Source organism: Mustela nivalis, assembly GCF_964662115.1.
Source record: "Mustela nivalis genome assembly, chromosome: 1".
NCBI classification, from domain to species: domain Eukaryota; kingdom Metazoa; phylum Chordata; class Mammalia; order Carnivora; family Mustelidae; genus Mustela; species Mustela nivalis.
The window spans coordinates 158102174-158119598 of record NC_139020.1 but is presented as its reverse complement, the minus strand read 5'-3'; the positions used below and the strand labels follow the sequence as shown (position 1 = coordinate 158119598).

The window sequence follows — 17425 nt, the reverse complement described above, 5'->3', positions numbered from 1 at the left end:
GGAGGATACTCAGCACTGCTACACGGAGCAGTGGAGTGGGCAGCGGAGCCTTGATCGTGATGTGACAAGCGGGTGTGGCACCAGCAGCAGTGGTGGTGGCATGGATGAGAGGTTTTGCCCGGTGGCCTCAGTAAGGAACAAAGGAGAGAGTTAGTGGGACAACATAAGAATGCCAGGAAAAGGGAAATCAAGAAGAGACTATTCTGGAAGAGTAGCCAATGAGCTGGAATGTGGATAGAAAAGACTCAGATAAGAACAGGGAATGAGCCCCTACCAGCCTGCTGGCTCCCTCCTTTATTACGGCTGCAGCAACTAAGACCTGAAATGAGTCAGTGTCAGGAAAGCGGAGGGGTAGCTCCACAGTGCAGTGTGCCCACTTCTTGCTCAAATTACCGCACAGAGGGCAAAGGTGGGACACCAGGTTGGATGGAGGGCGACAGCACGGCTGCAGTGGAATGCTCTTCCAGGCAGGTGGGGACATGGAGCTGGCACTCAACAGTGAACTCAGGCTGCAGGGGAAAATTTGGGTGTCCCAATGACATGCTGGAGCCAGCTCGGGAGAGCCGATTTTTAAATTTTCAGCCATTTTGCAAACTGGTTGACTTCATGACAGTAGCCTGAAATTGGCCATGATACAGAGTATTTCCACCACGGAAATTAGCAAATACCACACATTGGGGACTTTTCTTGGGCAGAGATCTGGTTGTTAAACTTTTACCAGCACACCACAGGGCATGGCTCCCCTCTTCCCTCCATCTGCAAGTGGGCTCGATGAGATGCACCAGTCCTCTGAGGGACAGGGCGTGCAGGGCATGTGTCCTGAGGGGAGAGAACACTGAGTGGTCCTAGAATCCATATGGCGGGCGCCTGGGTGGCTCAGTGGGTTAAGCCACTGCCTTCGGCTCAGGTCATGATCTCGGGGTCCTGGGATCGAGTCCCACATCGGGCTCTCTGCTCGGCGGGGAGCCTGCTTCCTCCTCTCTGTCTCTCTGCCTGCCTCTCTGCCTACTTGTGATCTCTCTCTGTCAAATAAATTAAAAAAAAAAATCTTAATACAAAAAAAAAAAAAAGAATCCATATGGCTGCGGGCGAAGCATCAGTGACATGTGTGATGTGCACACAAAAAAGTGACATGTGTGATGTCCACTGGTAAGGCCCCAGTCCTCTCAGTGGAGAAGGGCCACGTGACCAGGAAGAGCATGCACTGCACACAGAGAAAAGATCATGGCACTGCAGCCATACGGGGACCAGAGGGAGCAGCCTGGTCAAGGACTCCGTAATGACAACCCACTTTCCTTCATCAAATATCTGCTTATTAAGTATCCATGGTGTGATGGCAATGTTCTAGAAACCACGGGTGAGAAGAAACAACAAAACAGCCGTGAAAGGGACACAGTCCCTGTTTCATAGAGCTTACATTCTCAGGGGAAGTGAGAGACAATTAACAAGTAAATAATTTCACAAATTCTATTTCATCCAACCTAAGACACCGTCAATTGTTAATCACCCAGTTATTTTCATATAATCTGAAGAGAGACAAAAAACACCAATGAAATTAATATTCCGCCTATTATATGATTTCCTGTTCCAGAGATATTAAAATGTGTGTCTTAAAGATTGGTGAAGCACATTAGGTGACAAGTGCTTAAAAAGAATAAAACGCAGCATTGTGGTGATGGGGGCACGCAGGGGACGGTGCAGGAAGCCACAGGCACTGGGGAAGGTCCCTCAGAGGGGAGGACATTAACGTCAATACTCCCACCTCACATGAAGAGACCCTGACTGTACTGGCATGTTGAGATTCTGGAGAAAAGCAGAGGCGTGAGTAAGTGCAAATCCTCTGAGAAGAACAGAGTCTGGCACATCCAAGTGCCTAACAGAAGGCCAGTGTGTGAGAAGGAGAACGGGACCAGATGACCAGGCCAAGGAGGCCGGCCAAGGCAAGACCACGAACCCAGACCCACTGATGTAAAAAGCCCAAATTTGACCTAGGGACCAAGGAAGGTATGGCAGGGTTCTACACAGGTGAGTCACAGGCTCCGATTTCCTCAGCCCAGCCTGGGGGAATGGGGGGGTGGGCATCAACTGAACCACACCACTTGGTGAGTGAGGGGTTAAGGAAAACATTGGCAAGCTTCTTGTTGGCAGTAGGAGATTTGTAATATTTTTTAATGTTGCTACAAAATACAGCAAGTAATATTTTAATCAACAAATATACATATACACACAGTAGTCATGCGAGAATAAACACCATCTGGGCAATGCTCCCTGTACCAACAGAGCCAGAATGGGGGCCTCCGGAGCCAGACCGGTCTGGGAGCTCAGCGCCACAGGCCCACTGGTCACTGTGGTACGAGAGGTGGCCAGATGGGATCCTGTGTGGTCAGGAGACAGAGGGCCACAATCAGAGCAGTGCAGGGAAAGAGAAGCACTGTGGTCGGCCGTGTGGCCTGGACACAGTTCTTTGGCTTCTCTGAGCATCATGTTCTCACCTACAATATGGGGGCCCCTGGAAGCTGGACTGACCACATTGTACTGCTCAGAACTTCAGTGCTTTGGGGTCAAACAGGCCTGGATTTGAATTCCAACTAAGCTGCTTCCTAACTAGGTGATCCTGGGCGGGGGACTTCTCTATAAATCAGACTCTTCATCTGTGAGGTGGAAATAATTAATGGTCCAGACTGTGGGGCTGTGGCGAGGATTAAAAGCAGCCATCCACGCAAAGCAGTCGGCACCAAGTAAGCAATCAGTATTAGCTACTATGGGAAACGACAAAGCAGTACACAAATATTGTCACCCACATACAAGGCACACAAGAGTGTGAAAAAAGGCACAAACTAATCAGTAAGAGTGACGATAGTTAACAGCTACCATGTATTATAAACCAAGCGCTGCTCTAAGTGCTCCACCTGCAGCTTTGTGACCTTGAGCAGCTTTCTTCCCTCCTCATCCATATTCTGCACAAAATTAAAATGGACAGATTCTTTTTAAAGCACCCTCCGGCTCTGACAACTGGAGACTCAAACCTGCACCTGCCCTCAGCCCCAAGTGACATGAGGACTCTGAGGAGGGGGCCTTGTCCCACTTCCACCATGGCACAGGCACCTGACGCCTCCCCAAGTCTCCAGGGACCACTCCCCCCCTGCCTCCAGATGCAGCCTCTCACCCTCCACCAGCACCATGGCAGTGCGTGGGCAGGCCGCAGACATCCCATGGAAAATTCAACACTTTGTGGTAAGAAACATGGCTGGGAACCCAGGCTGCACTTCCTACCAATTACCACACCATGACATTAACCAAAAGGCTTCCCTCACCCAAAAGCACTGAATGGACAGGTGAGTCCCCAAAGAGGGGGCAAGAGGTTTCTTTATCAAACCACACAGGGCTGTGAGTAAGTCACGTGGCCACCTCACAACTATGAGGCCGGGGAGCAGGGTGCTGCCTTATGAAACACACATGGGTGTTCCCCATCGGCGATGGAAGGGTGTGGACAGGAGGGAGCACTGGCCTGCCACCGCAGTATATCAGAGCAGATCAAAGCGACGATAGCTATGGGTCATAATGCCCTCTACTAATACTAACCTTGACATGAAGTCAGCACTCACTCTGCACAGACCACCTCCGTAATCCTCACAGTATGATGCCTGCTTTTTCCAGTTGAGGAAACCAAGGCACAAAAAGGTTAAAGCACTTGCCCCCTGCTGGGATACTCCGGGGTGCATGACCCACTGCACAGAGGGCTGCCTGACTCCTGAACCATGGTGCTAGTCAGCTGGTGGGGGGGTGGGATACTGATGCTGACAAGAGCAGGCAGAGAGGCACTCGCCAAGCAGCACTCACAGGCCAGGGGCTCCCCCAAGAAGGGTCAACTACCACCAAAGCAACGAAGGGCAGAGGAGTCAGGGTTGCAAAGAGATGCCAGGGCACACCAGTCAGTTAGAGGTAGGCCCGGCCACAAGGTACTTCTGCATATCCCTGCCAACTCTGTCTGAAGTCAAAACCCCACCATCATTCCTTCTCTCCCTTCCTCAGCCTCATTTCTCACAGCACTGGTTGTCACCCATGGGACAGAATACACGTGTGACCACCTGGTTGTCATCACTCCTACCAGAACACAAGGGCTGTGGGCTTCTGTTTTGTCCTTGATGTATCTTCAGGCCCTAGAAAGTGGCCAGACACTGGAAATGCTCAAATATTTGTTAAACATGTGAACTAAAGAAATACTAAAGGCCCAGGTCCATAACACTGAGCTACTACAATGGGTTATGTCAAGATACAAGCCAAGAACTTCATACTCAAAGAGCTTATGGCTGGAAGGGGGACGGGGCAGTGAGCAGGATGGTGAAAGGCCTAGAAAACATGAGCTGCTAAGCTGTCAGGTGAGAGAAGCTGAGCTAGCATACTCAGGAGCTCTCTAGAAGCACCTAAGTGTCAGCCTGAGATAGCTTGAGATGGGCCTGAACAGATTACCAGAGACAAGGGTAGGAGTTGAGGGGTGTTACAGAGAGGAAGGACACATGGAAGACACACAGGGAGACGTCTGACGTTTGGCTGGACCAAGCACAGGTCCATGAAGGAAGGAAGAGGTGCAGGGCTGGCGGGCTCTACCTGGTGAGGGCCTTAAAGGACAAGATAAGGAGAACGGAATCTTTTCTGCAGTCAACTGGGAGCCGTTGACGCTTTCTAAGTAGGGCCTCGGTCACGATCTCCTCTTCACACACACTAGCCTGGCAAAGCAGCAAGAGGGGCTGGGGTCACAGAGGGCTGGAGGCAGCGTCGCTGCCACAAACACTGCACATCAGAAGCGAGAGGGCTAGAAAGTGTCATCTCTGCAGGAGTTGGGGCGGAGGGTGGTTGCAAAGTGAAGTAACTGGGGATCTGGCATCTGAATGAATGCGCAGGGCAAATGAAAAAAGCATGTTACCAAGTGGTATATGTACTATATTCTCATTTGTGCTATAAAAAGGGAAAGAGTGTGCTTGTATATGGAGGCTTGGAAAAAGCCTGAAAGGATTCATGAGAAATTATGAACACTTGGCATTTAAAAATAAAATGCCTTTTGCAAGAATTCTTAAAGGAAGAACAAGGGAAAGATAACAGCAAGGCCCAGGCCTGGCTCACTGGGGAGGGAGGCATAGTCACTGAGTGGAGCACTGCTCTGTAAGTGTGTGTGTGACAACTCTAAATCCATTCAGGCAGCACTGTTCCCCAGGCAAGTAAACACACTACATAGGACGCTGCTGCAAGAGGTTGCCTGTGGAGAAAGAAATTACGGAATCCTTGGCATCAGAGTGCCACAGGGCAGATCAGAGAGTGGATGTTATGGCCCCTGACTCCAAAACAGGGCAACAAAGCTCACAGTTGGGGCAGAGGAACTCGGTCGCAGGAGAGGGGACAGGGGCTCCTGTCTAGAGATAATGATAGAAACAGCCCACCAAATAACCACTGAGCAAGCTCCCATGCCAGCCCCCAGGCTAAATGCATTCCCATTTTACAAATGAAGAAACTGGGAGTCAGGGAGGTGGGACATCTCGTCCAAGGTCACAGGAAGTCTTCAGTGTCCAGGCCGAGACGTGGATCCCAACCCTGGGCACCTAACGGTGATACCTGCAGTAAGGCAGGAGTACAGAGCCACTGTGATGTGGCAAGTGACCATGTTTTCAGAACGGCCAATTCAAGAAAAATAAAAAGACTTGCAAGTCACGTTCCCCACCCTACCCCCATTGATGATGCTTTATCAAGCCCCTGCGGAGGGGGAGGGAGGGAGAGCACTAGGTACTCATAAAACAGACAGCCTACTTAAATTAGGAGAATGTCAATATGAAAATGAGCACTCTTTTAGTCTTAACATGTTACTCATCTAGATACATGTGAGAAGCAGCAATGTGGAGGCAGCTTCCTAAGCGTTACTCTTTACATTAGCAAATGCTTTGATGTTCACCAAAGGAGTGCATAGCCCCAGGCCCAGCTCACTTCGGGGCAGGAGAGGAGCTGTCCTCTTTGAACAAAGATGGAAAAGCTGCGGTGCTGAGAGGCAGCTAGCCCGAGGTTCTGTGGTGAGTCGGCAACAACCAGGCCAGAGCAGCCACAGCCAAGGCCATTTGCGGCGACACTGTCTGAGGATCTGAAGGGTGCCAGGAGATAAACTGCAGCTCACTACCCTCTCCAAGCTGGGCCTCAGGCTTCTCCAGTCAGGCTGAGCACCTGGGGCAGTTTCCAGAAGAATGAGCTTGCAGGAAGCTGAGTCTGTCGGTAGCTCCTGGTGCCTGAACACCCAAGTCCCGGTAGAGGTACTGCCCAATCTAGTGGTTCTAAAAAGATTCCTCTCCTTGCCTCAGGCTGTTGCCTTGGAGATTTCGTTCACTAGTCTTTCAGTTTTCTATGAGCTCAAATTAGATCCACCGGCTGCTCACCACAGATTTAAATCCCAGAATGTCAGAACAAGAAGAGCCCTCGGGGACCTCCTACACTGAGCATGGCAAACACAAATGTCCACAGGCGTCAGGCAAGTGACAAAATTAATAGAATGGGCCTGGTAGGGGTAAAAAATACGTGCAAGGACAACATGGTGGGGACCGTGATGAGAGCATATCCCCCAGAGAGGGCAACTACCTCACACCTCCAGGAAAGTACTGCCATATGGGAATGTGAACCAGACTTTCAATTTTTTCCCCCAAAGAGCTAAAAATTGAATTGATGTAAAGCCTCCAAGTTCTAAATGCTGGCAATCAATTCAAATCAATTAATACCACAAAGTTTCTGGATTTATGGGTTGGGATAAGAGAAACTGGCTCTGAGCTAGGTACCGGGGACAGAAAGACAAACACATATGATTCCTGTTCCCAGGGCAGTAAGGGAAAAAGCAAGGAAGAGATCATCTCTGCCCACGCCGTACACACTGGGAGGTGAGCACAAAGTCTGCAAGACACAGACAGGGACAACCCAGGGTGAGAGAGTGACACCACAGAGGGTGCCTTTCAGAAGGTAACACCTGAAAGGTCCAGAAGATGACAAGGAATTTAGCCCATCACAGGGAGAGAAAATACTGCAGACAAAGGGGAACAGAATCACAGGCAGAGAAGCACAAAGCAGCTCAGAATACATCAGGAGCAGGTGTCCTCTCAGCCAACCCGTGCAACAAAAAGCAGCAAGTGGCACCAGCACACAAGAGGACACCGTGAGCCAGGCCCTGAAATCTGCCTTTAACCTAAGGGAGAGGCATAATTAGCTTTAACTCTGCACAATCACTAGCACTGGTAAGAGTGACTGCTGCAGAGAGCAAGATAGACGAAACAAGTGGGAAGGGAGATGAACTTTTTCCCTACGTGCCTCCTTTGGAACTGCCAGAATTGTGATACCATTTGCCTGAAGCCTATTCAAGAGTAAAATTTATGTTTTGTTTTGGTTTTTTTAAATGATCCTGCTAGCACTAGGAGGTATAGATTTGTGGGAGGCAAGTCTATTGGGAAAAAAGAACAATTTATCAGATGGTCAAGGAAAGACAGAATGGACCAGAAAAAGATAAAGAGTTAACAAGGATAAAGAGAAGCAAAAACAGAGAAATGGCTAGACGGGAAAACACCAAGATCTGTCACTGAATGTAGAGGAAAAAAAAGGGAATGCAGGACCCAGTTTTCTGACTGAGGGACTGGCTGGTTGGAACCAAGTGATTCTAAGGAAAGCAGAGGTGGGAGATGCAGGTGAGTTCCAGCTGATGTAGTGAATTACACGCACCCATGGGATATGGGACAAGACATCTCTGGGTTAGATACTTAGAATCCAAAAGTCAACAGCTCATGAATGAGGATGAAAGAGAATGGCCAGGGCCAGGATGCAGAAGGTAAAGAGGGTTCAACTAGGAAACATTCTGAAGCCTCCACCAGCAGCAGAGAAACAGAGAGGCGGCAGGTTTGATCTGGAAACCAGAGCTGCTGCAGGACAGCGTGAAGTGACCCCCCACCAAGAGGTGGTAAAGGTAGACTGGAGACCTGAAGGATCAAAGATGCTTCCAGTGCAGTGTCTTTGCTTCCCAAATGAGGGAACTGACCCAAGATGAACTTAGTCAGAGTTAGAGTTAACAACTCTCCTTATATTTACATGACTTTATAGATTTTACTTTTACAGAGAAAGATCTTTAACACCACACTGTGACACAGTTAGGAAGTATTATTAGGATGGAATTTCATCTTATACATGGGTTATATTCAAAAGTCAGAAAGAAGGGAAGGTAGAAATCACCTTAACTCTTAATACTATTCAGGGGTGCCTGGGTGGCTCAGTGGGTTAAGCTGCTGCCTTCGGCTCGGGTCATGGTCTCAGGGTCCTGGGATTGAGTCCTGCATTGGGCTCTCTGCTCAGCAGGGAGCCTGCTTCCCTCTCTTTCTCTCTCTCTCTCTGCCTGCCTCTCCATCTACTTGTGATCTCTCTCTATCAAATAAATAAATAAAATCTTATAAAAAAAAACTCTTAATACTATTCAAACGTCACTACTGATTACGACTGCAGTACTATTAAGAGAAGATTTAAGGGATGTTCAAAAAACCCTCAAAAGTTGCTAAATCTGCGCCTAAAGTACAGCGTGGTTGTATGCCCAGCCCTTTACTGTCCTCGAACACAGTGAGTTTGAGAACCCGAGACAGGTAAATAGAGGATCATAAGGAAATGTCTACATGCAGGTACCTGAGTCTTCATCTGTCTTGAAGATGATCCTCTACTCCTCAGCAGCTAAGGGGGAAAGGCAGAGAAACTTAAAGTGCTCTGCTTCTCTTCAGAATTGGCTCTACTTTATTTTCCGATACCTCACCATGTGTCAGATGCAATGTTTAGGAAGCATCAAAAAGAATAACACCTGGGCAAACACCTAGCCCAAGGACTGGCACACAATGCAGGCCAGCAATGCCTGCTGGACCTGACATCCAGCTCCACACATCATTCACAGAAAAGTGTAGGGACCTTGACCATCCACTTCCTGACTTTTCACGTTGGCATTTCCTACTATGGCCCCATTAACTACATTCCTCCAAAGGATCAGCCAGATAGTGTTAAAGCTGGGGAAGTCTGGAGAGGACTTGTGATCCAACCCCTTCAAGGCACCTAGCTAAATAGGTACATCCTGCATGTAAGAAGAGAGACTTACTACTTTGAGTGTCAGAGCTCAAGGCCAGGTCTATCTGTCTCCCTTTTCCCTTCTCCCTCTCCTTCTTTTTCTAGAGATTTATTTATTTAGTTATTCGACAGAGAGAGAGAGAGAACAATGAGGGGGAGAGGCAGGCAGAAGGAGAGAGAGAAGCAGGCTCCCCACAAAGCAGGGAGCCCGATGCGGGGCTCAATCCCAGGATGCTGGGATCATAACCTGAGGCAAAGGCAGATGCTTAACTAACTGAGCCACCTAGGCTCCCCAAGGCCAGGTCTTTCTGAGGCACATTAGCCACACTGCCTCTAAGCAATCAACTAAGATAAAGGACATAATACAAAGATTTATTTATTTATTTGTTTGAGAGTAAGAGAGAGAGAAAAGGAGCATGTGTGTGGGGAGGGAAGGGAGGAGCAAAGGGAGAGACTCTTCCAAGCAGACTCCGTGCTTGAGCATGGAGCCCGAGGTGCGGGTTGGTCCCACAACCCATGAGATCATGACCTGATTAGAAACTGACTCAGACGCCCAACCAACTGAGCCACCCAGGTGCCCCATGAAGGATATAATGTAAAGCAGTATGATAGGGAGCATCAACATTCATGCTGAGACTCAAAAAGCATCTCACAGGGCAATACCAAGGTGAAAAGTGTGCTGCATACAAATGGAACCAGCTTGTATTAAAACTTGGAAGTAAAACAAACAGAAGAGTAAAATTATGCCAAAGATCGTCAGCTTGGCTAAAAGAGGGATCATCAGTTCATTAATCCAAACATGCAATCCAACATACTAATAAGCCAGACACTTATATAAATAAAACAGTCTTTGCACGCCAAGAGCCTACAAACCAAAAAACAAGATATAATAACAGAGAGAAAGAAGTAACTGAGAATATTAAAAGATAAAACCATCAATCTTATAAAAGACAACTATGAAAAACCTACAGCTAACATACTTCATGGTGGAAGACAATGTTTTCTAAGTCCAGGAGCAAGGCAAGGGTATTCACTGTCACCACTTCTATTCAACAGTATACTAAAGGTTCTAGCCAATGCAATAAAGGATGAAAATGAAAGGAAAAAAAAAGATATCCAGGCTAGAAAGGAAGAAGTTAAAACTTTCCTTATTTATAGTCAGCATGATCCTAGCTATATAAAATTCACAGAAAAAAACTACTTGAATAAATGAGTTCAGCAAAGTTACAGGATACAGGATCAATATACAAAAAATCAGTTGTATTTCTACATACTGGCAATGAAGAACCCCAAAATTAAGGAAAAAAACTACACTCATAACAACATCAAAAAGAATATGATATTTTTAAGTATTTTAACAATTTTTAACTTAATAAGTGTAAATTATAAATAATTTAATAAATTTAAGAAAATAAATATAAGATGTTCACTGAAAGTATAAAACATTGCTAAAAAAAATTTTTAAAGATCTAAATAAAGAGATTTCATATTCATAGATCAGAGGACTCCATATTGCTAAAATGGCAATTCTCCCCAAAGTAATTTATGGATGCAAGACAAACCCTGTCAAAATCCCAATAGGGTTTTTTAAGAGAAGCTGCCAACTGATCCAAAAATGTGTATGGAAATGCAAAGCACTCAGAACAGCCAAAACAATCTTAAAAAACAAACAAACAAACTGGCATCTTTATATTTCCCAATTTTGAAACTTACTACAAAGCTACAATAACCATGACTGTGTTGTACTAGCATAGACATATAGCATACAGATCAATGGAACTCTCAACAGAATGGAGAGTTGAGAAATAAACCCTTATGTTTATGGTCAACTAATATTCACAAAGGTCCCAAAGTGAGAAATGGAAATGGATAGTCTTCTCAACAAATTTGAACACTTTTGAAAATTCAAAAAAATTTAAACAAGTTTGAAAAATTTAGATATTTCATCCAAAAAAAGGAGATAGATTTAGATTAAGGTTCAAGAAACTCTAGTGCTTGAGCCAAATCTAACCCAATGCTTGATTTTATAAATAAAGTCTTATTAGAACATAGCCACACCCATTTGTTCACATACTGACTGTGGCTGCTTCAACCCTACAATGGCAGAGCTGAATAGCAGTGATGATAAAGACCTTTTGGTCAGCAAGCGGAAAGTATTTACCAACTGGTCATTTATAGAAAACTTTGCCAATACCTGATTTAAAGCCTTACCTCATAACATATAAAAATTAACTCAAAATGGATCATAGAACCAAATATAAAAGCCAAAACTATAAAGCTCTTGGAAAAAATACAGGAGAAAATATCCATAACATTGGGTTAGGCAAAGATTTCTGAAGTATGACACCAAAAGCACAATAAGAGAAAACAACTGATAGAGTAAACTTCATCAAAATTAAAATGTTTGCACTTCAAAGACACCATTAAGAAAACGAAAAGACGAGCCACACTTTGGGAGAAAATATTTGCAATGTGTAATATCATAAAGGACTTGTATGTAGCATAAAGAAATCTTATAACTTATTAATGAAAAATAGGAAAAGTGGGCAAAATATCTGAGTACATATTTTAGCAAAAAAAAAAAAAATACGGCAAATAAGCCCACGAAATGATGTTCAACATTAGATACCTGGGAAATATAAGTTCAAACCACAATGAAATACCATTTCACACCCACTAGAATGGCTGTAATCAAAAAGATAAACAATAGGGACGCCTGGGTGGCTCAGTTGGTTAAGCAGCTGCCTTTGGCTCAGGTCATGATCCCAGTGTCCTGGGATCGAGTCCCACATCGGGCTCCTTGCTCAGCAGGGAGCCTGCTTCTCCCGCTGCCTCTGCCTGCCATTCTGTCTGCCTGTGCTCGCTCTCTCCCCTCCCCCCTCTGATAAATAAAATCTTTAAAAAAAAAAGATAAACAATAACAAGTGTTGGTGAAGATATGGAGAAAATGGAACCCTCATCTATTGCCAATGGGAATATAAAATGGTTGAGTCATTTTAGAAAACATTTTGACAGTTTCTTAAAAAGTTAAACCTAACAACTCACCAAATTCATAAACAGAATGACCCAGCAATTCTACTCTTAGGTATCTATCCAAGAAAAAGGAAAATATATGTCCACAAACACACATAAAAGCTTGTATACACATGTTCACAGCAACATTATTCATAACAGTGAAGAATTGAGAACAAACCCAATTTCCATCAGCTAGTGACTGGATAAACAAAACCAAAGTACAGCCAGGCAATAAAAAGGAACAAATTACTGATACATGCTACATCAACAAGCCAACGCCAGAAACATTATGCTAAGTGAAAGAAGCCAGCTATAAAAGATGTGTAAGTGCATATATGCAAAATGTCCAGAAAAACCAAATTCATAGCAACAGAAGGATTAGTGGTTACCTGGGGCTGGTGGTGAAAGTAAGGAGTGGCTGCAAACAGGCCCAAAGGATTTTTTTAGGTCTTGTGAATAAATGTGCTAAAATCCGATTGTGGTGACAGTTGCTCAACTTCATAAATGTGCTAGCAATCATTCAAATGGGTGAGTTTTACACATAAAAGACATCTCAAAAATGCTATTTTTAAAAAAGAAAAGAAAAATCACCATCATCAAGTAATATCTTTCCGAAGCGCCACTCCTGATTACAGACCTGCAACATTGCTTCCAAGGAAACCTGCAGACAGCCCTCCCTGGCATTCAGGGCCCACCACCTGTCTAGGCTCAACGCCTGGCCATCTTTCTTCAACATCCCAACCCCTGTGGCTGCCACAAACAGGACCTGTGGAGCTGGCATGTTTGTGCCTGCAACACTACCACTAACTAGCTGTAACCTTGGGTTACTTCACCTCCTTGAACCTGTGTCAAGTCTGAGATGGAGCGAACAGCTCACAAGGTTGGCAAGAGGAATGTCTAAGCTAGTGCTCGGAAAACACAGCACAGCACACGCTTCTCAGGGCCAGCTCAGGCACATCTTCAGTGTCCCCTCCTCAGGGTAGCAGTGTCTGTCATCCTGCCTCAAGCAGGGAGCCCCATTACTTTGCACACTTGTGTTTCCCTCACAACACTTGCAGTTTATTAGTTTGCCTCTTTTTTTGCTTTCTTTTGGTTTGCTCCTGCTATTGGACTGAGGTCCATGAGGCCAAGGACCTTATGCTTCATCTCTTATAGTCTCTACAAGGCCAGACCCAGCACTTGGCAAGTCACCCATTAGCAGGAAGCATTTATGGAGGTGCTGGATGACAAACGGTGGCTATAGGTGCAATGCTCAAGCACCTGGCTTCTCTGGCAACGGCATGTTTGGGGACTGTTTCTTATGCACCTTACTACATCCTTCTTGGTCCTCCCCTCAGCAGTGGTCCAGATTTGCCTCTTGGAAGCAATGGATAATGGTAAATGTGATGTAGCTCTGAGAGTGTAATGAGCCTGGGGACACAGGTATGCAGCAGACTAGGAGGTAACTTGGGAAGAATGGCACACAGCTGAGCAGTTGAAAGGGGAAAAGGGGGGAGAACGGTGAGTCTACATGTTGAAAAGCAACCAAATTCATCTGAATTTCCAAGTATGGATGCTCCTGTGAGGCAGAGAAGAGGAAAAGTGGGCACACACAGGACATTATTGCCATGTGTGTTCCTTCTCCATTGGAGGATGAGGTTAAACATACTGGATAAAATGAAATCTTTATGTATTTCACACATGCTTGCACTGAAAACTGGAGTTGAATATAATTGCAGCGTTTTGCATTAATTAAATTTCTTTTACCTTCCATGGAATTAGGGCTTGAACTCAATATGTAAATTTATGCAAATAAGTGTGCAAAGTAGCAAGGCCCTAGCATTGAATCTTAAGGGAACTAGAGCACTCTTCAAGATCAGGGCCTGGGGATTACATATGAGTGGTCTTCAAGAATATTTAACTTTCTCTGAAGGACCTGGGGCAGATAGTCTTCTTTGGCATCTACCTTCTACTAAAGTAACTTCTCACTTGGTTCATCCAATGATCTTCTCTACTGATTTTTACTTGCCAGCTTAAGAACAAGGTGTACTCCCAACCCTCAAGTAACTCTGCCAGTAGAAAAAGCCCCTACACCAAAACACTTCACTGCTATCACCTCCTATCTCAAATCTCCCTGTCCAAAAACAGGCACACACATGGAAGAAAGGAAGGAGGGAAGGAGGGAAGGAAGGAGCTCTCAGTATGGGGCCATGCACCCCGTTGTGTGTCTCTGAGGAAGTCATTCTCTTTGATGAATCTGCCCAGCATTCAGAGTCACCAAAGTTCCCTCTAGTTTCAACAGTCTCTGGGAGAACTAAATGGGGTCCCAGCACTCTGTCAGAACAGGTAGAGGCTTTGACATACAATTATCAGGCTGCCTTGTATATCACTGAGGGAGGTTGCTTGGAGTAATGAGAAAAGGCTTTTTCTTGAACCCAAAAGATCTGCACTAAAGTCCCATCAGTGACTCAGGTAGGTTAACACCTTGGATGAATTCTTTAACAGCTCTAAGCCTGACTCTCCCATCTTTAAAGAGAACTTATACTTTGCAGAATTGTTAAGGTAACTAGAAATAAAATACACTAGTCTGTTAGGATATCCCCCAAAATGATGATCTTCTGTCAACTTAGAGGAACTCGCCTCCAAAGGGACGCCCTTGAATCTTAGAAGACCCTGAATGACCTAACTTTCCAGCATTTGCAAATACTGGATACCAGGTGACAAAGGTGAGAGAGCCCCTCTCAGTCTTCAAACATGAGCAATCTCCTCCCCATTTTGTCTTCCCTCAAGCCAGGTCAAGACTAGATAACATCCAGCAACCACCAAATGTGCTAAGTACTACACTAGCCTAAGAATAGAGGCCATCACCAAACACTACCATTTCTAAGCACTTCCACACTCATCTTCCTCTTATCCTAGGCAGTTCCTAGGATTATTACACCCTCCCTAACTCTTTTAGAAATGTGGCCATTGGGACTCAAAAGTAAGTTGTTTGCCCAAGGCCACCCAGCTAATGAGCATCTGCCCAGAAGTCAGACCTCCTGATGTTTTTTTCTGATCTACTCCCTTATTAACCAATTCAACTACACCCAGCTTTGTGCATTTTATTTCAACTTGGCCGCTGTTTCACTGGGTTCATCCATTTAAACCATTCGACAATCATTTACAAACCACTACATGCAGTGCACAGGTGCAGGTGGGGCAACAGTCAATGAATAGGCCCTGGAGTTGGCCTCTTCACCCGGCTCTCCCACTTGTTACCTAGGTGACCTTGGATAAGTTACTTCACCTCTCAGTGTCTAGCTTGTCCTTACTCTATAAAATGAGCAAATAGGATTCTACCTTTCTCACAGGGCTGTTGAAAAGTAAATGAGAGATTGTCTGTAAAGGATTCAGTGGAACCCACAGTCCCCACTAAGCACTCAAATGTGAGCTATTTTTATTCTTCTTCTAGGTTCTGGGGACAGAGTCTTGAATCAGACAAAAGCCTTAGTCTCAAGGAGTTTACACTGTGGTGGGAGACACAATAAGCAAGTAAATTATCAATTAAAGTTTCCAATGGCAATGCCTACTATGAAAAAAAAAATATGTGACAGTGGGGGTGGAAAGCTACTTTAGATGGGTGGTCACCGAAAGATACTCAGATGATAGTCAAGCTGTAACAAGAGCCATATCTAAGAAAGCTAGGGAAGAAAAAACAGCAAATGCAGAGGGAGGTCCTGTGCTTGGACCAAACTAACATCTTGCAGTAGGAAGGCTAGTAAGGAGAAGGAAGAGGGAAGGAACTGGCGTGAGATGTGGTCACACAGGGCAGGCGCACCAGCCTTGTAAAGCAACGTTAAGGTGGTTCCTCTTCATCTTAAATGCGCTGGGCATCCACTGGAGGGATTTTAGCAAGGGGAGGGGTATATGATCTGATTCACAACTTTTTAACTGCTTCTTTGGCTGCAGTGTTGAGAAGCGAAGAGCCTCAATTAAGAGGCTGTTGCGTTGTCCAGGACTTGGAAGCATCTCAAGTATACAGAACAAGCCGCGTGCACGGAGTGCAGGGGAACAAATTCAGGTCTACGAGTCAACAGGAGCTGGGATGTGGCCTCCCCACCTCTCCCGTTCTCCGTTCTTTCTACCCCGATGCCAGGGTGGTGAAGCCTGAAGGCGACCACTGCAGGGTGGCCAACCCCGTGCATCCCCCGAGCCTCGTCCCTCATGTACACGGCGGAGGGAGAGACGCTCGCCACCCGGGCGTTAGAGGGGCTCAACGAGCGAGACGCGCCCGCCCGCTCTCGGGCCCGAACCTCCCCTCAGGCCGGCCCGCGCCCTCCAAGCCCGCCCGGCCCAGGCCGCGCTCGCTCGTCGCGCCCGCCGGCGGCCCGCTCACCCGGATGCCCTGCAGCACCCGGACCCGCTCCTCCTCGTCCATTCCGAAGGACACCCTGCGGGCCTCGCTGCTCTCGGTGCTCCCCATGACAGGAGGCAAGCGGGCAGGCGGCCACGCGACTCGGCTCCAGAGCAACCGGCCGAACGCCGAATTGCAGCTCCCTATGCGCCCCGCGCTTCCCGGGACTCGGGCTGCTGGGGCACAAGCCAACAAAGCCATTTCCTATTGGCCGCCGTTAGAGGTTCAACCAATCATGTGGCGCCTGCCCGCGGGGTATTGTGGGGGCTGTAGTCTAGACGGCTTGGACCGCCCATCTGTAACGAGGGATCACGCGGAGGCGTGGTGCCTAGGCTGTGAAAAGCGTGTTGAAGTGAAGCAGCCAGTGGAAAGATCGCCCTTGAAGCCGAGCCAAGGGTGAGGTTCTAAGGCCAAAAGCCCACCGAGGAGGTTGATCCAATTATTTGAGGGAGACCTTTGCGCGGTTTGCTGCTTGATTTCTTCAGCAAACTCCTGCCGAGCAGCACTCACCAAGCACTGAGCAAGCATTTGAACTAGGCTTGGGGAATGTAAGGACAAACCAGACATATCCTGCTTTAGTGAAATTTTGTTATAATGGAAGGAACCAATGAAAACACAAACAAGCAAGCATGTAAATAAGCTTACTAAGCACTGTGATAAGTGCCAAAAACAGAAAAAAAACTAATAGGAGGGGACCTCCTTTGAGAGACCATAGCAACCTCTCTGAGAAAGAAACATTTTAATTGAAACCTAAGGATGAGTAGAAGTTCGCCACGAGAAGATGGGGGAAGAACTTGGCTGGGAACCAAACAGTGCAAAGGCCCTGAGGCAGGGAAAATCTTGCCCCATTCAAGAAATAGAAAGATCTACGTGACTGGAAAGTGAGAAGGGAGCAGAGGAAAGCCAGAGGCAAGAAGGTCAGTGGAGCAG

The 17425-nt window shown here is 46.3% G+C and overlaps 1 protein-coding gene across 5 annotated transcripts in view; it reads right to left on the bottom strand.

Annotated features, from left to right (window-relative positions):
* CHCHD6 (coiled-coil-helix-coiled-coil-helix domain containing 6) overlaps window positions 1–16679 on the bottom strand; it is a 246316-nt gene extending 229637 nt beyond the window's left edge. For 3 of the 5 annotated variants that reach the window (XR_014315950.1, XM_082746857.1, XM_082746858.1), the window contains exon 1: window positions 16478–16670. Coding sequence is in view for 4 of the 5 variants with exons in the window: in XM_082746857.1 (XP_082602983.1) it covers window positions 16478–16564 (87 nt within the window). In the remaining variant the exon portion in view is untranslated. Of the gene's footprint in view, window positions 1–16477 lie in introns of all 5 variants that reach the window. The other 2 variants (XM_082746860.1, XM_082746859.1) reach the window with 2 other exon arrangements.
* Between the last annotated feature and the right edge of the window lie 746 nt (window positions 16680–17425).